General features: G+C 39.2%; 1 protein-coding gene across 1 annotated transcript in view; it reads left to right on the top strand.

Moving 5' to 3' along the window:
- Window positions 1-21083, top strand: part of LOC109045685 (gamma-aminobutyric acid receptor subunit alpha-3-like) — a 200380-nt gene extending 179297 nt beyond the window's left edge. Inside the window, exons 9-10 of the mRNA XM_042711349.1 lie at window positions 1408-1613; window positions 16332-21083. Of these exons, the coding sequence (XP_042567283.1) occupies window positions 1408-1613; window positions 16332-16679 (554 nt within the window). The 3' untranslated portion in view covers window positions 16680-21083. The remainder of the gene's footprint in view (window positions 1-1407; window positions 1614-16331) is intronic.
- The last annotated feature ends 326 nt before the right edge of the window (window positions 21084-21409 follow it).

Here is a 21409-nt window from a genome sequence, read left to right as displayed (position 1 = left end):
TTCAGAGCAACGCATTTCCAGTATTTACTCCCAGTCCCTTAAAAAGCTGCCATCACTTATTAGGGATGCTTTTTTTTAGCCTATGACACTTTGCACATTGGCATGCATCCCAGTGTTAAGAGCTTTCATTGGAGGTGAAATAAACTAAAATACCTTACAAAGTAAAGAAGCACCTGTCCTTGAAACTCTCAAAAATGTTAACTTTCCAATCACCGTTGTAAAGGATGTTTCGAGACCATAGTCTACCATATACAGTACATTACATTATCATGTAATGTTTTTTTTTTTTTTTTTTTTAGCTTTACTCTGTGGTAGAAAACCAGAGTGACGTGGTGGCTCAGTAGATAGTGCTGTCATTTCAAGAACCGTCCTTGTTTAAGACCTTTCTGTGTGAAGTTTTCATATTGGCATGGGTTTTCTTCAGTGAGCTGGAAACACTTAATTGTCCATAGGTTTAAAAGTGGTACAGTATGTCCATCTATTGAGGATGTTTCCCTGTCTACAGCCCGAGATGCTGGGAAAGGCTCCTGCATTTCCATGACCCTACATAGATTTTCAGTGATGGCTTTACGCACAATGCTATTGCATAACTGCAAAAATTGTCATAAGTCATATGAACTGCTTTTACAGTACTTTTTGAAGCTTGACAGTACAGATCACAGTCTTTCATTTTACATGATTTGACTTTGTCTGGAAAAAAGCAACTCTGACAATCTGCTTTTGTGTTCCATAAAAGGAAACTCAAACAGGCTTTGAATGATATGAGTAGTAAATGATAACAACATTTTCATTTTGAACTATTCCTCTAACACAGTGGTTCTAAACAAGTGGGTCCCAATCCAAAAATGTGTAACAGAACTAGTATGGGTTTGGACAGCAAGGGAACAAATAATACAATGCAACCAAAAGTTTTTTTTTTTTAATCTTTTTTTTTTTAGCATTAATAATTAATGTTAATTCAATAAATTATTGCATATATTAATACATTTCCATTTTTATTTTTTTCAGTGACTTTCCTTGAGCCCCCCAACACTGCATTTTGAACTCTTTAAAATTTTCCATGTCTTGTAATCTAGCACACCTGATTCAGATCATCGGCTCATTAGTCAAAACTCCAAGACCAGAAATGGGTGTGTCAGACAAAGTAGAGATGGAGAATGTGCTGTATTGGGGGCTCCAGGAACATGATTGGGAACCACTGCATTAAACAATATTGGTACTGTGTTGGGTTGCAACCTGATGTTCCATTTTGGGTGGCATTATTCTTTCACATCAATTTTCTAGTCACAGCTGGTTAGATACACTGACTAAATCAACTAAAACAGCAACTGATGTTGTAAAAAGATTACTCCACATTTTCTGTTATCTTGACCGTGACATCTAACACGTAACCATTTCTGTTTTTAGGTGTCACAACTGTCCTGACCATGACCACATTGAGTATAAGTGCCCGGAACTCACTTCCAAAGGTGGCCTATGCGACAGCTATGGACTGGTTTATGGCAGTGTGCTATGCTTTTGTCTTCTCTGCTCTCATTGAGTTTGCCACTGTCAACTACTTCACAAAGCGCAGCTGGGCCTGGGATGGTCAGAAGGAGGCCCAGGAGATGCGGGTAAGAGACTATTTAATGCACTAGTAGTAGGCTGTCACAATGCTGTGAAAGTACAGTAATACCTGTACAGCTCTGTACAGTGAATGTACATTGCTTATACCCTATGAGACCATGCCATAGAGATAATGGATGTGCTATCATTTGGAAAAATCTGAAAGAAGTTACCTTTCTCTTTCCTTTTCAAAAAATGCAGAGTGCTTTACTAAAGCTTGTGTACATTTATAGTGTTTTTCAGTGTGATCAATCACTCTTTCATTTTCCAGTATCGATTTTTTTTCTTACAAAGTTACTCCCCACAATAAGCAATAAATATTCAGCATATAAATCTTAAACTAATGTGGGCTTTCTTGTTAGCAAGCTTGTCACTATTGTGAATTTTCATTGACATACTGCCAAACGTCTCTCTCTCGCTCTCCCCACTGCTTTTGCTTGCTCTTCATTATTTCCACCCTCTGTCCCGGCCCTGATAACCTCTGAAAAATGAAGTGCTCAGAGCTAATGGATAGGAATTGCCACAGAGAAAGCTCAGCGAGGTGCCGTATTGCTCACAGTATGAGGAGATACTGTACCTGTAAACCAGCAATATGAATTCCTGTTCCGTACTGTTGTTGTAACCTACGTGTAATCTTTCAAGAAACACTTTACTACTTCATTAACCATTCAGTAAAGTAGAAATGTTGTGTTTCTAAGGAAAGCATCTAGAGCAACTGCAGAGTCTCTCACAAGGGAGTACAATGCAAAACTGATTTTTAGTGCATATTGTATAGACTTGGACATGGAAGTTAAAGCTAGCTGTTAAAATGTAGTATTAAAGCTTTAAAGTGACAATTTCTGTTAAGAGTAAAAGCTTAATAAACAATATAACTTAGTTTAAAGGCATCTGCTAAATGCATAATTGTAAATCCAGTTGTACATGGACTACGTATAGGTTAATATGATTTAATTAAAGCAGTTGACACGTATGCTGAAATGAAGGGGGGAAAAATTGCACAAACAGTTTTTGCATAATATTTGAAAATATTTGAAAACAGAAAGTGTTATTTATCATCACTTACTTTGTCAAATGTGATTCTGTCACCATATTGTGCTTGTGGTCTTGAAGCTACTGATATTCGGTTATGTGCAACGGGCTTCACTACACTTCTCTAATGCCAGCGGTGCACCAAAAGGAAAGCTATTGGCTGCTTTGAGACAGTTTAAAATTGCTGGACCTTTGAGATAGAAGAGAACTGAATGGCTATTTATAGCCCAAAAGAGAATGATCGAAAACAGAAGAAAGCACACAGATGAAAGATAAATTGAAAACAGGCTCACTGGGGTCTTTGGCTAATGAGAAAGCCGAAAACTGATTTGTTATAGCAAATAAGAAAGAAAAGAAAAAGAGCATCACAAGCAACAGAAAAACAGATGACACAAGCAGGAAGAAGGAGAATGTGTTTGTAAGGAAAGGAAAAGAGAATGATTAAAGGAACGAGAAATGGGTATTGACCACTGGCCCCATGATGAGAAATTGAATTGTTGAGATCTCATCTCATTTGCTTTACTGCAAGGGTTGGCGGGGTCACATGGTCACTGCTGAGCAAGAGGTGTGATAGCAAGAGCGTGAGAGTTGCCTGACTACAGACATTATCTAACAGATCTCGCTCTATACTGGACACTGGTTACTATACTTATTCCTGACTGTAATTCGGATCGAGTTGGACACTGACCTTGGTGCCCTCTGGGGTACACCTGTCTTTGAAGCACAGAATGGCATTACAGATTGGGGTTGATGATTTAACTTAGTTGGGAGAAGGTCCTTGGTTGCTCTTTCTAAGTCTCGCCACCACTGCTGACAGTTACTCTCAATTGTTGGTGATAAGAGTAGTAGTAACATGTGATTACATGATACGACTACTGTAGCAAGCGGAATTTGTTATTAACTCTCATCGCTATGTAGAATGCTAGTACCAGAAGTACCAGAATACCAAACCTAATCTTATTACATGAGAGGTTGCGTTAACTGATATATTTCTGTCACATACTAAATTAGCTTACCACTGTCCCGTCTATGGTTTAGAAAAAAGAAAAAAAAGTTTTTGAAGCATTTTTTGGAAGACAGATGAGAGAAACGGCATTCTAAGTGTGATCCAGTGAAACCAATTTTTGATAGGTTATCAGATACTGTTGATTAAATGTAAAACTGTGAATAAAGGCAGTTGAGGTTGCCAGAACTTTACCATGCAAAGAGAGAAAAAAACAGTGAAGTTAAATTTATACTTTTTTTATAAATTAAATAAATTATAAAAACAAGTTATGTGTGATATTTACTTGAAAAAGTAAAAACATTTTTTGATTAAATAGCTCACAACCACTCAGAGCACCACTGCAACTAAAAAAAGAAAAACCATACAACTACTGATAACACCCTAGGATTGTTGCAGAATACTCTCCACGACTTGACACTGCTCATATTTAGTTATATACAGTTGCATATTGATATTGTTGTTAATTAATTCAATTGAAAGGTTTAAATTGGTCACTATGATGTTAAGTACAATGTTACTATTGTAATTACTTGCATATGCTCAGAGAACTAGATGCTGCGTCATGGTGTTGATACTATGGAAACGCTTTCAGTGTGTGTCGGAGTCTGAAGCATGTGTAAAAACACAATCCAGCCAGTTCTGGAGACATGACGCGCCAACCATGACCATAAAATGGCACCTGCAATATACATCATCAAATTCAATTGTCTTAAGAAGCTGTAAAGTCCTAGTTGAAATATTGCATAGCGATGCATCTCGTTCCCATCAAAGGAAACCAAGTTACATACGTAACCCTGAGACGTTCCCTTTTGAGAGTTTCACTGTGTCATGGTGTTGAAACTATGGCAACATTAATTATCCACACTGCCATACTGAAAATACTAATTGTTACTGAGAGGAAGCAGCACTGGCACGCACAAACATTCACACCTGCATACATACACCATTCACTTTCCATTCCCTCTACTTACTTGCTCTTTCCACCATTGGCAAAGCAGATGCCAACGCCGGACCGCTGGCTCATGGACATTCCTCCACATCACATTTCCCTTTAGCCCAGTCTCATACCCGGTCATTTCACCTCCACACACATCTTGTGTTTTGTCCTTGTGTCTTCATTCAGTTATTTGTTTGTTTGTCGGGAAGTACTTGGACTTTCAGCAGGTAAATGTTTCATCAGCCAAACAGAGCAGACGAAGGGCGCCTGCTTATGACGTGATGGTTTGGTCACTCCAGTGCAGTGCAGCCGGAAGCTGGTGAAAACATTGTCTTGTGTATAGGGGGATTATGTGTGACTTGGATAATCACATGTTTATGTGTTATTAATAGGGATGAATATATGTATTTGATAATGACTAGAGAGATGATTGTTTGTAAGAAGTGAGAAAGATTGTTCTGTGTGAATGAATGTTTTGAAGTGTTAAACATGTAAATGTATAAAACTTACCATAATACTGTCACATCCATTAGATGGTGTGCCTGGGATAGCCACCAGAAGCCACTCTTTTGTTCACTGTTGGTTTGTTTTGGACTTCAGTTCCCATCACCCGTTGCACTCATGATTGTTTTACTGCCACCAGCTTTATGTCATTAACTCATTAGCTCATCATTATTGATACCATACTCACCCAGTCTTTTGTTGCTGAAGTATTGCACAGGTTACTTTGTGTTTTTCTGTTTCACTCTGTGGATTTGTTAGTGTTTTTGCTTGTTGCTTTTTTTGTTTGTTTGTTTGTTTGTTTTCTCTTTTTTTTGGATCTGCTCTGGAAATAAAAGCTGCACTTGGATCTTATTTGTTTCCCAGCGTATTCTATGACAGAATACTGCAATTAATTCAAGATCAAGCAGTTTTTCTTCACCTTGGACTATGGAGGTCCGGATTTCTTCTCCTGCCAGTAGGAAGGAGTGGATGGCTTGACTTCATGGGATTATGACACTGCGCCAGCTGGGAATGCAAAACCTAGGAGGGCTGGAGTATTCTGAAATGGCACTCTAGGACTTCCTTAAACCAGACTGCAATAAAGGAATTCACTAATGATTGCCCTAAAAATACTCGACTGGGAGATGGAGGGACTTGGGATCCTAGACTTCTGGGGCTTCTTCAGGTAGCTCCATAGTCAAACTCAGTGGGAAACACCAGGCCAATCAGAACCCTTCTGCAGGGATTTTCCCACCAGCCCTGGCCTTCCGACTACCACTGAGAAGCAGAGGGCGAGAAGGAGGAGGGCAGCTAAGTCCACTTCTATTGTTCTAGAGCCTCCAGAGTCCACTTTAGAGCCCACTCCAGTCTGGGAGCCCTCAGAATACACTCTAGAGCCTACTCCAGTCCGGGAGCCCTCAGAGTCCCCTCCAGAGCCCACTCCAGTCCAGGAGCATTCAGAGTCCACTCCAGAATCCACTTCAGTCCTGGATGTGACACCGAGTGGAGCGTCTGGAATCTGGCCCTAAAGTGGGGGTCAAGCCACATCCATCAGTTGGTGTGCCTGGGATAGCCACCAGGGGGCATTCTTTTGTTCACTGTTGGTTTGTTTTGGACTTTGGTTCCCATCACCCCTTGCATTTATGATTGTTTTACTGCCACCAGATGTATGTCATTAACTCATTAGGTCATCATTATTGATACCATGCTCACAAAGTATTTTGTTGCTGCAGTATTGCACAGGTTACTTTGTGTTTTCTCTCTTTCACCCTGTGGATTACCTTTTGTTGGTATTTTTTATTTTTTTTTGGATCTGGTCTGGAAATAAAAGCTGCACTTGGATCTTATTTGTTTCCCAGAGTATTCTGTGACAAATACACCTGTTTATGAGTGACGACAAACTCTCAAATCTGTGTATATTGTGGATACGTTGTGAATATATTTTCCATTTTTATCTCCCTCTTTTGTTGTTTCTTTGGTACTTTTTTTTTTTTATGGGGGGTTAAGTGTGCACTTTACTTGGCACTTATTGTGTCCACATACTTCACTGTGGACTGTCTTATTCATTGGCACTGCAAATAAATTTCACCCTGCACAAGAGTGTTGTAGAATGAGCCATCATTTTTAGCATTACAGGATGAACAGACACTTGATACATCCCCAGTCGAGCACGGGGTTCTCACTTAATCACAAGCCTCATCTTCCAAGGCTGTGAATATAAACCTGGCACAGACCCTTTGAGTAACAGGGCTGAATACTGAGAGGAGACCTACCCTCCAAGGTTGTGAATGGAACCAGCACAGACCTTTTGGGTAGTGGGGCTGGATCCTCAAAGGAGGCCTCATCCTCCAAGTCTGTGAACGAAATCCCAGCATAGACCCTCTGAGTAATAAGGCATCCAGCAGAAAGGCCTTTTCCTTTTCATAAATCCCCGACAGATTTAACCACAGATATCTCTCTGTGGTGACAGTGACTGAAAAAATAAAAACATACTGTACCGTCAGGACAGAAAATAAAATGCATCACATTTAGATAATTTATGAAGCATATAGATCCATCCATCCACCCATCCATTCTCCAAACCACTTGTCCTCTGTAGGGTTGTGGGGATGCTGCACCCTATCACAGGGACTTTGTGAAGCCCATAGTTTTATTATATAAAATGGCTGATAATGTTATTCTCACCAGAGTCACTTTTGCATTAGATTATAGAAATGCAGCAGCCATTGTCACTGCTCTGATGAGGCAGGAATACTTTGATTAAAGTAACAGTGCAGACATGTACATTTTCTATGACTGTCATTGAAACTGTCGACATATTTTACATCAGAAACACTGTTGACCACATAAATTACTTTTGAGAGATGATCTAAGGATTTTGAGCAAGTTACAGGTTTTTGCAGGTAATCCATTGTTTGTGTTGTTTGTATGAATTATTTTATGAAATCCACTTGCTGATTTGCAAATGTTAAGGGTGATTTGAGAAATTTAATTTTGTTATATTCCTCCATGTGCTTATGTCCTTAATTTCAGTTATTGCCTGAACTTCGTAAGTGATAAGGTGGTATAATCACTCAACTAAATCTTTTTTCTTCTACATGTACTGTGTTTGCTGTTTCATGCAGTAGAGTACATAATTTATTTTCAATTAAATTTTATGTTTTTTAAAGCTTCAAGGCATGTTTACAATTCAAGAATCATCCCTCCATCTCTCTCTTTCTCTCTCTCTCGCTCTAGCTCTCTTTCTCTGCTTGTTCAGCAGTTGTAGTGTTGATCACATACTAATTCTCTTCTAAGTATTTTCTCTGTGAACTCGGGAGCTTATCTTGCCAATACTCAATGCAAATGAGACCTAAGCCAAATGTAACAGTTGTATCAGTGTGGGTCATGATGGGCATGTAGTTGGGATCTTTACTAATGCTGACATAAGCCTAAACTGTGATTTAGAGACTCAGCTGCTGGTGTAGTAGCAGGGATCGATTGCCCGTGATTGGGAAGCAGCATGCAGCAGTCCCCACTGTGAGATCCCTAGCACAGATATTGGCATCAGAAAACAGTGCCGACGGTCTGGCATCTCCCAGTGCAGAACTCTGAGCTAAAGGTTTTCTGTTTGTGTTGGTGGCAGTAGTTCCTTTGCTCTCCTCAGACCACAATGCATTGTGTTTTCTACATTAATTGTTTTGTTTTTCTTTACTTGCCAATCAATTCAAAAAAAAACTAATTAACTAAGCGAAGGGTAAGACAATAAAATCAGATTCAGATTGATGCTATTGTATTAGGTAAATCTACGAAAGTTATGCAAGTTTCAGACATAAATGGAGTGGGATCATCAGTGTAGTGCCTGTGTGGGTGTGCAGTGTTGACTTTTGTGAATGGCTGGAATACATGTAGGTGAAATGCATTTATATTGTTTCTGTTCTGTTACATGCTTGCAAACCAAAAAGTTACTTAATTGAGTCTTAGCGTAGCAGAGAAATCTGCCTCTCTGAAAATAATTATTTTAGTGTACTGTTGTACTACTAATAATAGAATAACAATAATAAAATAAGCTTACCTGTAATAAAAATATTATTACTAATTTAAATAATTATTTATAATTCAAAATGATTGTATATTATATTTGTCCATTGTTTATTATTGTTTAAAAAAAAATGTTGGTCCAAAGCAAAAGTAAAAAAAAAAAAAAAAAAAAAAAAAAACTGATTTACAGGAGACATTAAAAGGGTATTATTGGATAGTATGAGTGTCACAACCTGGCTCAAGGGTCATGACAAAAGAGGGAACGAGGCAGCATAAATAATCAAAGGGTGGTTTATTTAACAAAAGAGTCACCAAACATAACTATTTAAATGCAGATGGTAAGTCTCTATAACACAAATAAAGTAAAACAAAATATAGTAGTCGGCGTGATCAGGCCATGGATGACGTCTGGATTGCAGAGAAGAGACTGCCCCAGTAGTTTGACCAAGTGGAGCTTTATCTCCACTGGTTCATAGGTTCCAGGTGCACCACTCACAGGTTCCAGGTGCACCCAATCAGCAATCACCTCAACAGAACAAAGATAGTTAACAATCACACAAGGGCCGTCACAACCCCCCACCCCCCCCCCCCCCCCATAAAGTCGGTGGCCTAGAGGGGCCACCGGCAAAACAAACCACAAATACCATAACCCAATATAATCAAAATCATTAAATTACAAAATTACCACAACACAATAAATGGCCGAATATATACACAGCCGAAATATACATTAAACTTCAACTTGCGTTTAGACTTCTGCTTCCCTCCATTCCATCTTCAGCAACCCCGACCTGGGAATCAAATTAAGAACAGGCATAGGAAAAACAGGTCTTAAGACAACAAGAAGTGGCATCAACACTTAAAGCATAGGGGCACGTGATAACGCGTCTGCTATTACGTTGTCTACACCTTTAATATGTCTAATCTCCAGTGCGTAGGCTTGCAAAAACAACGACCACCTCATGAGTCTCTGATTGGGACACTTCAGTGACTGTAAAAATGTCAACGGATTGTGATCCGTGTACACAACAAGTGGCCGCCCACCTCCAATGTACACCTCAAAGTGCTGCAAAGCCCAAACCAGTGCCAGCGCTTCTTTCTCTATCACTGAATAATTGAGCTGATAACGGTTGAATTTTTTGGAAAAAAAAAACTAACTGGTCTCACCATTCCCTGATCATCCTCCTGTAACAAAACAGCACCTGCACCCACCTGACTTGCATCTACTTGGAGCATGAATGTTTTATCAAACTGTGGCCCTAATAACACAGGAGATGAACACAACAGGGACTTAATATTCTCAAAGGCTTGCTGACACTCATTAGACCACACAAACTTTACCTTAGCTTTTAACAACTCAGTCATATGAAAAACAACTGTAGAGAAGTTCTTACAGAAACTCCTGTAGTATCCAACGAGACCCAAAAATCGTTGTAACTCTTTTTTAGTTGTAGGCCTAGGAAAATGTTCTACTGCCCTGACTTTGGCCTGGACCGGAGCTACATGGCCCTGCCCCACTACACGTCCCAAATACGTCACCGTTGCCCTCGCAAACTCACACTTGGCCAAATTTACAGTCAAACGTGCCTCAGACAACCTGTCAAACAAAGCTCGAATGCGTTTAAGATGAGCATGCCATGTGTCACTATAAATAACCAGATCATCTAAATAAACGGAACAACCTTCTAAACCTGACACAACGCGATTCATCAAACGTTGGAATGTCACTGGAGCGTTCCTCAAACCAAATGGCATGACTCTATAAGAATAGAGTCCAGATGGTGTAACAAATGCCGACACCTCCTGAGCACGCGCAGACAGCGGAACTTGCCAATATCCTTTAAGCAAGTCAAACTTGCTAACAAATTTTGCAGAACCAACCTGATCTATACAGTCGTCCATACGTGGCAACGGAAAGGAATCTGGTTTAGTGACTGAGTTTACCTTTCTGAAGTCTGTACAAATTCTAGGCGATTTATCAGCCTTTGGAACCAAAATACACGGTGAAGACCAACTAGAAGGTGACGGGATTGCAATATTATTTTCCAACATGTACGCAACTTCAGAGTCTAGATATTTAAGTTTCTCGAGACATGCGGTAAAAACGCTGTTTAATTGGTTGTGGGTTTCCAACATCAACATCATGTTCGATCCAATTTGTGCATGTAGGAACATCACCAAACAGACATGAATATTTCTGTATCAGATCTGACAACTCACAACTTAGATTCAGTCAAATGCAACAACAGACTATCAAGGTTACGAAGTGTCTCAGAATTTTTTAGACGACCATATAACAAACTGTCATCTGGTTCTGGCACTCCATCTACCTCCTGTGATTCTGACACCGAACTCACAAGCAGAACCGGATGCACCTTGTCCCTTACTGTCTGGCTTACCTCAGCCTCACGTTTATAATATCGTTTGAGAAGGTTGACATGACATAACTGTTGACTTTTTCCGTCCTGGTGTTGCTATTATATAATTCAGGTCAGACCTTCTCTCAACAACTGTATAAGGACCAGCATATTTAGCCTGAAATGGTGAGCTCACAACAGGCATCAGTGCAAGCACTTGATCTCCCGGATTAAACTCTTGATGCTCCGCACGGCGATCATAGATATTTTTCATCTTACTCTGTGACACTTGCAATTTCTCCCTCGCCATTTCACCTGCTACAAACAGACGATGTTTAAAGCCATTGACAAAATCAATCAAATTTCTGGGCGGTTCTGCCTCCACCAGACCATCCTTTAAAACAGCCAAGGGTCCACGCACTTTGTGTCCAAAAACCAAGTCATTAGGACTAAACCCTATACTTTCCTGCACAGCTTCTCTTGCAGCCAACATAAGCCAGGGAAGACCCTCCTCCCAGTCTCTATCCAGCTCTGTGCAATATGCACGCAGGAGAGACTTCAAAGTCTGATGGAATCTTTCCAAGGCCCCCTGACTCTGTGCATGATAGGCTGATGACTGGTTATGACGGACACGCAACAACTTCAAAATTTGACCAAACTATGTGCGAAGAAAAATTGGACCCCTGATCGCTCTGGATGACCTTCGGAATGCCAAAGACCGAAATGAACTGACTTAGAGCTTTCACTACCGCCTTAGTGGTAATTGCCCTCAATGGATACGCAGCAGGATACCGAGTATTCGGACACATAACAGACAGCAGGTATTTACAGCCAGACTTAGAGCATGGTAACGGACCCACACAGTCCACAATCAGGTGCTCAAATGGCTCATTCCTAACCAAAATGGGTTGTAATGGAGCAGGTTTAACATACTGATTGGGCTTACCCGTTAACTGACACACGTGAAATGTCTTAATGTATGCTGCAACCTCTTTTTTCAACCGTGGCCAAAAGAAATGCTTCAAGATACCAAGATAAGTCTTTTTCACACCAAAGTGCCCACTCTCATCATGAGCAACTTTTAAGACAAGGGGACGAAATTTAGTCGGTACCACCAGCTGAACGATAGCATCCCCAACAAAGTCAGTACCCAGACTCAACCATTTCCTAAGCAACAAGCCTTTTTGTACAAAATACCCACTTGCTACACTGTTGATCTCCTTAGCAGATACAACACAATTAAACATTTCTTTAAGGGAAGAGTCACTTTGCTGTTCCTGTATCAACTCAATTTTTGACACAGATAGTGGAAAGTCCGACATCGATGGAGTCACGAACTCTACTTCACTTTCATCAGATTCCCTCTCAGATTTAGCTTTTCTCATAGCTCGTGTACTTACACAGGCTGAGAAAACTTGAGGTAAATCAGCGGCAATATGGTCAACAACAGACTTAACTGGGCAAGATGCAACGACTGGCAAGGGAGTAGTATCAGCCCAAACATGGCTACCGGCCAGCCCGTTACCCAGAATGAAATGAGTCCCCTTAATGGGCAACGCTGGACGCACTCCTACCTCTACCTCTCCTTTTACCAGTTCACAGTCCAAGATCAACTTATGTAACGGTATGTGCAAAACAGTTAAACCCATGCCACGACTTAGTATGCAGTCACCCGTATCAGTTTCTTCTGACAACGACAACACAGATCCCACAATATAAGAGTCATAGGCCCCCGTGTCCCTCAGAATTTTTACTGGAACCCTAACCTCACTTCCTACCAGTGACACAAACCCATCTCTAATAAAAGGGGCATAAGCTGCCAAGACATCCGGTTCAAGCTCCGCTGTACAGTAAGTAACTCAGACACACAGTCCGTAACAACCGGTGCAGCTGCTGCCACAGGATTAACCTTAGATAGTACTTTATTTCTAAAATGCAGCAGCGGACAATCAGCCTTCCAGTGACCCTCTTCATGACAGTAGTTACAGTTACTATCCACATTACCTCGCAATACTGCTTCTAACTTCGGTGCACCAGCTCTCCAAGAACGCTCACGTGTTATAGCACGCTCTCTAAAACTCCCTTTATGGAGTAACAAATACTCATCTGCTAATGCAGCCGCAGCTGCCGCCGTGACGCACTTTCTCTCACTAACATATGTTGCAATGTAGCCAGGAAGCATGTTTTTAAACTGCTCCAAAACAACAAGGTCACACAGATGCCCAAAAGTAGTGACCTCCAGCGCATCCAACCACCTTTTAAAATGACCAGTTAAGTCCCGCGCAAACTCCATATAAGTCTGACCAGTGCGTCTTTCCCAGGACCTAAAACGTTGGCGATACGCTTCTGGTACCAGCTCATACGCCTTTAACACAGCAGACTTGATTTTTACAAAGCTAGAGCTATCTTCTGCACTCAAGGATGAATAAGCTCCCTCAGCACACACTGAAACAACAAACCAAAACATCAAACCACAATCCTCATCAATTCCTTTTCAATGTAGAAACTGGAGAATAAACTTTCTCGTCCACAACCAAGGCAGTAGTCTGGAGAAACTGTAGAAACTGGAGAATCATCTTTCTCGTCTACAGCCAACACACCCTTCTCCCTCAACTCAGACTTCAAAACTACCTTAATGTTCTCTTTAAGGCGTTTGTCCCCTACCACTATAGAGAAGTGCTCTGCAATCTTCAGTAGATGCTCTTTAGTACAACGGTCCAACGCCTCTTCAGACGGAGCTGCAATAAATGCATCACAATCTGCCATTACACCTAATTACAATTGGCACATCAAAACCACAGCAACAGACCCAGCAAGACAGTGTAGCTTCCTCGTGCGTACTAAGAGGACCAAACCTCACGTGGTATGGAGTTTTCCCGCTACCTTGATCAACCCAGCTAACTAACTCATCCCTAGTCTTCATGCAGCTACTTGTGGTGGGTTTTTATGCACTAATGACCGCTGGCTTGGAAGAGCAACTAGCACACTAGCGACCCTCCCAAAACCACGGACATGCTCCCAAGCTAAAAGCTTCACCCACGTTCGCCACAACACTACCAAGGACCCGCACAACAAGCCCAAAAGTGGACTGTCGCTACAGCCTACAAGAGAAAACTCCAACTGCTTTTGACAACAATATGCACAGAAGGACCCACAACAGTCACCTGGATTATCTGTTGACTGTAGCAACAATAAATAATTTGAAAAAAAAAAAAAAAAAAAAAAAAAATCACCTATAAGTTTTTCAAATGCCAAAACAAACCTTCACTTACCCTGCTCAACCAACAAACCCATCACCACAGCACTACCTCAAATGAACAAACAAGCAAACAAACAATTATCAAAGGAAAACAAACTTCTTACCATTCCCCCGGGCTGCCACGCTCCCAAAAACTAGATCCTCATACATAAGCCTACGTATTAAATATTGATATCTTATTAAATTGCCCGAATTCTAAGACCGAGACGAGCCCCCATTTTGTCACAACCTGGCTCAAGGGTCATGACAAAAGAGGGAACGAGGCAGCATAAATAATCAAAGGGTGGTTTATTTAACAAAAGAGTCACCAAACATAACTATTTAAATGCAGATGGTAAGTCTCTATAACACAAATAAAGTAAAACAAAATATAGTAGTCGGCGTGATCAGGCCATGGATGATGTCTGGATTGCAGAGAAGAGACTGCCCCAGTAGTTTGACCAAGTGGAGCTTTATCTCCACTGGTTCATAGGTTCCAGGTGCACCACTCACAGGTTCCAGGTGCACCCAATCAGCAATCACCTCAACAGAACAAAGATAGTTAACAATCACACAAGGGCCGTCACATGAGGTATTAATGTATATAGATATTTATTGTTATGCATTTAAAAGCCATGTCCACCAATATTGAAGAAGGGGCCTGAGTCATGCCTAATGACCACAATATCATAGAAACTCTCTTGACCAAACAGTGGCCTAGTAAACACCCAGAAAACCTTAGCAACCACATAAGAACTCTTCAAACATACCTTCATAACCACATAGCACTGTGGTGGTGAGTTTTGCTTGGGTAAGCACCACTTTAATCTAGTTTATCCTTGGAACTGTCCAACAAGCAGGTTTGGTAACCCACTTCATCAAAATCACTCATGTCCTGTAAAGCTGACTCTGCATATTAAATCATAGATGATCACTTCTCCACAGAGGATTACACTCCTGTTGTCCACTGTACATTTCCAGCGTATCTTCTGAAGAGATCATCAGAGGCCTAACTGAAAATGAAAATGCACATAGTTACTGTGTAATGACTAAGGATTATAGCATCTGATAGCATCATATAAAATTCTCCTATGTTCAGCTAAATCTTCAGAGTGTAATCTAAGAACACATTTAGAGATTCCTATTTTCTAGTGCTTATGAAGGAAATTAAAATATTTGAAACCCACCATGGATCAGCTAATTGTGTTATTCTTATCAAACCATTTTAAACCGAAGTAGTTTACCCAAGAGGAAAAATTATTTTATGATTCTTTTGTTTTTAGAGCTCGACAGTACCATCATCATTCAACCTCAGTGTTTGGGAAAGAGTGATATTCTTCTAAATTTATTTTTTGTGCCACTGAAGAAAGAGAGTCATAGAGGTTTGGAATGTTACTAAAAAGCTTTTTGTGGGTGAATTGTTCCTTTAGAAGAATTTTGGAATCCAAAATAACAGCAACATCAAATGTAATACATGCATGTAGTAAAGCATTGAGTTAGATCATTGTGGTTCGACTACACTAGAACGCTTCTGTATTTTTTTTTTTTTTGTGCAAGTCTGCTAACAGAGGCTCTGTTTGTTTACCGGCATACAATGTTTCCTGTTGTGCAATTCCTCCTATGATTGTGACTCAAGAATGAAGCCTGGTTTGGTATTTCTACAGAGACCTGGAAGCTACAACTAGACCACCTGTGTCTGTGTGTGGTCCAAACTTAAAAATCATACAGAATGATCTTTTTTGAAAATCTAAAATATCAGAAAGTTTTGTGTGAGGGGTAGGTTTAGGCTAAGGGGATAGAAAATATGGTTTGTACAGTATAAAAACTATTACGCCAATGGGAAGTCCGCATAAAACATGGAAATCCTCTGTGTTTGTGTGTGTGTGTGTGTGTGTGTGTGTGTGTGTGTGTGTGTGTGTGTGTGTGTGTGTGTGTGTGTACCTGCTATTCCCTACATTATGGGGACCAAATGTCCCCACAAGGACAGCAATACCAGTACATTTGGACATATTTTGTGTAATAAGGGAAAACAGATTTGGTAGAAGGTCCATTAATAAGATGAATGTTTCACTTTTGCTCAAGAGAACTAATAAGGCATTGTTGTTTTTCTTCTTTTAATAATTATCGCCCTAATTTTTCCGTTTGACTCTTCCACAGCGGAGAGAATCGGCTTCCTTCTCCAAGAAGACCAACAACTCTTTCAACATCGTGGGAACCACTTACAGTATGAGCGTAGCCAAAGATCCCGGACTGACAACCATCTCCAAGAGCGCCACATCCACATCTACGTCCACCCCATCCCAGCCGGTCCGAGAGGTCCGGCTCCCCAAAATGGATGGTGAATACGTGCCGGAGGGTGGAGGAAAGTCATACAATCGCGTGAGCAAAGTGGACAAGATCTCTCGTATCATCTTTCCAGTGCTCTTCTTCATCTTCAACCTGGGTTACTGGGCCACTTACGTCAACAGAAAGCCGACCATCAACCGGTCCAGCCCACAGAAATGAACATGGCAACTGAAAACAAACAAATAAACTGCCAGTCCAGTCTTAATCAGCAACATGATGCTACTGCTGCTGTGTTCATTTTCCTTTTATTTTTTTTTTTTAATTTTTTTTTTTACAACCATACACAATTCTAGGTAGCAGTTTGTTGTTTTAGGTTTTTTTTTTTTTCAGATTTGTCTGTGCCATTTCATGTGTTGCATGAGGTAAAGTATGACAGTATTGCTGGTCTTGTGCGGATGGTCATTATTTACCCACTTAAGCCCCTAACCAATCTCCACACACTGTGGGCTAATTCCAAACAGAAGTGAGCATCCCTATGCCCTACTAAGCATTTGGAACTCCCTTGACGAAGGGAATGACTGACCAAGTGTTACCTTGACAACGCTGCACATGCATGCAGCATTCAGCACTCCTTGAGCAGTTGCAAATAAATATTTCTTCTTATTATTATTATTATTATTATTATTATTAAACTTTTTCAAACTAAACATTACCGTCTTAAATCATATTTTTATCACTGATTAAAAATGTTTTGTATTACATTAAAATAAAGACAAATTTAAGTAGCCTACTCTACTTACGTTTGTGAAGTTGAAATCGCAAGATCTCCTAACCGAAGATCACATGATCACCAACGGAAACCACTTTGCGTGAAGTGACCATCGCAAGTTCCCTTCTCAAACAGACTTCTGAAAAGGCCCTTTGTAAGTTGTTCACTTTTGTTTGGAACGTCCCCTTCCCGAAGTGCCCGTTTGTAAAGTTTGGAATTCGCACTGTGTATCATCAGGAGAAAATCGTCAGTCCCCATTGGCTGTCAGTCACCATGGCGAGAACCTGTAGCCTTTTAGCAGCCAGTAGTGATGTCCGTAGGCGCATCATTACTAACTGTCTGTTCTTTGACACTTTGCAAACCCGAAGTAGGCCTATTATATAATTGTATCAGTAGTATCATCTAGAGTTGAGTTCACATCCCCATGTGTCCAGTGACTACTATTGTTTAAACAGCCTGAGCAGGCTCCAAGAAAAAGAAGAAAATCTGTGTGCCTTTTTAATCACTCTCCGTAGAGATGCATAGTTTGGCACATGCTGACATTGTCTTCAAGCTTAGGCCTGCCTAAAGAAAACGTCAGTCTTGATTGAACTCTCACAGGATGGAATTAAACTCAGAGCTGTCCTGCATGCGAGATGATTTAGTGCTGACGGCCGACTGTAAGGCACTGGGCCAGCCAGCGATTCTTTGTTTGTGGCCAATATAAGCAGTGAGGATCAGAAAAAGAGAAATAGCACTGCAACATGCTTATAAAGCATTTCAGCTGTGTTGAATATAAAGACAAGATTTTCAATTTGGGCCAGTGCCACACAGGATGAACATGCATTTCGATTACCTCACGGAATGCATGAGGTGTTAGAGGCTTTGGTAGATCATTACACTGGTGATTTCTTGATTTAGGTTTTGAACAATACAGATTCATGTTTGTGAATGCACTATTTTTATTAATATTGATATTTGAATTGTAAAATATTGTTGTTTTGGCAATTGCCAGCAAATTTCATAGTTTCCTGTCTTAAAAAAATTTAGATGTAGTTTCTATGCCATGTTAATTTAAGCATACATTTAAGATAATATGAGAACATGCACTCAACATGGATTAGTGCATATTGCTGTTATTACCATTGTTCACTTATGATTTTATTTCTTTTACATAGTGTGTTCAATTTTAATATGCATCTCGTTTTGGAAGAACAATCTTTTTGCATTCACTTAGAAAGTGCCAGGTTTACATGTGAATTTAAATAGAGACATTTTTGTAGATAAACTAAAAAGTTGCGTAAAGTATGTACTTATGTGACAGCAAGCTATATTAAGCAAAAAAGCATTAACTTTGCCATTTCCTTTGTTTTATAAGCAATTACACTACAGTTTTGTTTTTTGTTTTTTACAATTGCTAGGACCCATTTCTCAATACTTAGGTAACTTTTTCTAAACTCTTAACATGATTCTCCTAACCAAATTTCTCTGCTTGTAACTATAGCAAATTTAACATCCAAGCTGCTCTAAAACTACCAAAACAAATCATTCATATCTTAAATATGCTCATTCTTCCAAAACTATAGCAAAGGTTGTCACCCAACCAACACACTTTGTCACTCATAAAACAATGACCTAAAAAAAATAAAAAACACTAACAAAGGTATCATTATACAATGTTGTCTTCTCTAAAATTTGAATGTATTTTTTATTTATTTTTATTATTTTTTTATGGATGGAAAAATTGGTCCTAGCAATTGTAAAAACTGTAACATGGCTGTTGATCAGTAGCGTCAGACATGAGACATAAAATCTCACTCATTAGTTTTAATCACTAGATTTATTAGTGAATGAATAGATAGGGCTCATGTTTATTTTAATATTCTAAGTAAAAAACTTTTTCATACAATAGGATGTTTTAAGAATAAATGAATGCATGACAATCTCTTCATTAGTTACATCACCACATACAGTATGCTATTGTGTTATCTTTCTGAAGGAGGCTTTATGTTTTTTTATCTCATCATGGCCCTTCAACTAGCCATATTAAGTATCTGGAGTGCATATATGTAGGCTCCTTACATCTCATCTGAGCTATAGTAGGGCTAGATCAACTAATGTTGTTATTGATTGTTGACACAAATAGAATAAATCATAGATGAAACCACATATAAGAACTATATTTATATAGGAGTTTAAATCTATTTATGCTAACTACATATCTGATAGCATACATTTATTTTATTTTATTTTATTTTTTTTTTACATATGGTATAACCCTTATAGCATCAGTACAAATGTGTAAAAACAACATTGGGTATAACTATCTCAGATAGCACACGTACATCTCATTTGAAAAACATCTGATAAAAACCTTTTAAAAGGCCGTTTTACAAACATTCTAAATCATAAACATTTTAAAACAGCTCTTTATAAGTTACATATAGTTGCTTTAAGGACATTTTCTAAATGTCTAGTATCATTGATGAGCAAACTAAAACAGATCTTCCAGATGAAATTGCACACATTAAATAGACGTCTCCATGATATAGTCTACGTGTGTTATCAAGGTAGTGGCATGATAGTTTATTCACATGTAAGAACATGTAAAAGTTGTAATTTTTTAGATGTTGTCAGCCCACTTGAGGACACTTGGGAAACATAGCTGTGTCTAATATGTGCGACGTCTGGCTTTTTACATGCGAATGAAGGCTAATATCAGTGAAACTTCAAGAGGGTGACAGTAAAATGTACTGTAGTACAGCACTACAAATGCTAACTGGTAGTTATCACTGATGAATCTTAACTGAAAAACTTTCAAAATGATGCTGATTTTGCTTAAACTGTTGCTTTAAAGCTTGATTACACATTTGAAGTCCCCCTTGTGTGTTTTCAGATCTAAATTTTGTGGTTCATTTTGAATGGTTAGCATCTTGGCTACTAACACTAGCCTTATGCTAGCTCTGCTTGATGTACCCCACCTCGTGTGCAGTTTTCTAAATGTTTAATGTACAATCTTCCACGCTTTCTGTATATACTGTATTAAAAATAAAAAATGAATCCAGCGATTTTCATCTGACACAACCTTGTGGTTAGTGGAGCTAGTAGATGTAATCTCATTGAGTTTTCTGATTTCTTTTCACAGTTGTAGGGGTTTGATATGCGACTTGTTCTTTACAAAATGCCTTATTCTTCTTATGGTATGGTAAACTGCAGTAGGAAAGCTCAAGGACATCATAGGTACACATATTTCAGGCTTCTATTATTGTATTAGATTAAGATGAACATTGCCTTCTAAGGACAGTCGTGTTTTGTTTTTTTGACGACATCAATCTTGTTCTTTTCGGTCGTTCCTCGTGTCATGCTTGTTGTACTCATGCTACACGTGCTAGATATTTTTTTATGTCTTATTACACTGTGATTCAATACCAAAAGGTTTATAGAACAAGGGCATAGATGACATGGAGTAGGCCGTGTTATATAGAATGACTGAAATCCCACCAAATCTTGTTAGGGCAACAGTTTTTGACTTGTAATTTTAGTCACCTTGAATGCAGAAAATGTCTTTCTCTGACATACCGATTCAGTGTCCTCTGTATCAGTGCATTTTTTAGATAAACATACTTCAATTGTCACACAGTTAATAAGATCATGGATATATGTTTGCAATAAAAGTCATACCATAACTGTCAGTGCAGAAAAGAAAATCGAAATTCATCTGAAGTAAAGTGCTGTGCTGGAGCACAAGTGAATTGATGAAGCTGCCTGCCTCAAAACAAACTGCTATGTTTACTACTTGCTGCCTTGGCCATACATCATGATTATAGCCAAATTATAGGTTGTACCAAATTAGCTTTAAAAATAAGTATGGGGGTAATGATAAACATAAATAAAAATGTACGTATTAATTAAATACAAAACAATATTTAATAATTGTAAATATAGTAGTTTGCTTCCATATTGAGTTTCTTGCACAAAAATATCAAGGGAGCATTTGTGATGGGTCAATTTATGAAACAATGTTTTTGCATCTTTCATTTATGTTTATTTTTGTAGTTGTTGTAAAGAAACGCTGTTCTGCCACATCTTTGACATAATGAAACCGTTCAAAACTACACAAATCTGTGAACATAAACACTTCTAGTCGTGCAAATGTGATGCATGCCATTGCAATGCAATCCATGATAAAATGCTAGTATCC

The sequence above is a fragment of the Cyprinus carpio genome, chromosome A21 (genome assembly GCF_018340385.1).
Source record: "Cyprinus carpio isolate SPL01 chromosome A21, ASM1834038v1, whole genome shotgun sequence".
Lineage (NCBI taxonomy): Eukaryota > Metazoa > Chordata > Actinopteri > Cypriniformes > Cyprinidae > Cyprinus > Cyprinus carpio.
The sequence above is the reverse complement of the archived record's forward strand: the minus strand, read 5'-3'. Positions and strand labels throughout refer to the sequence as shown.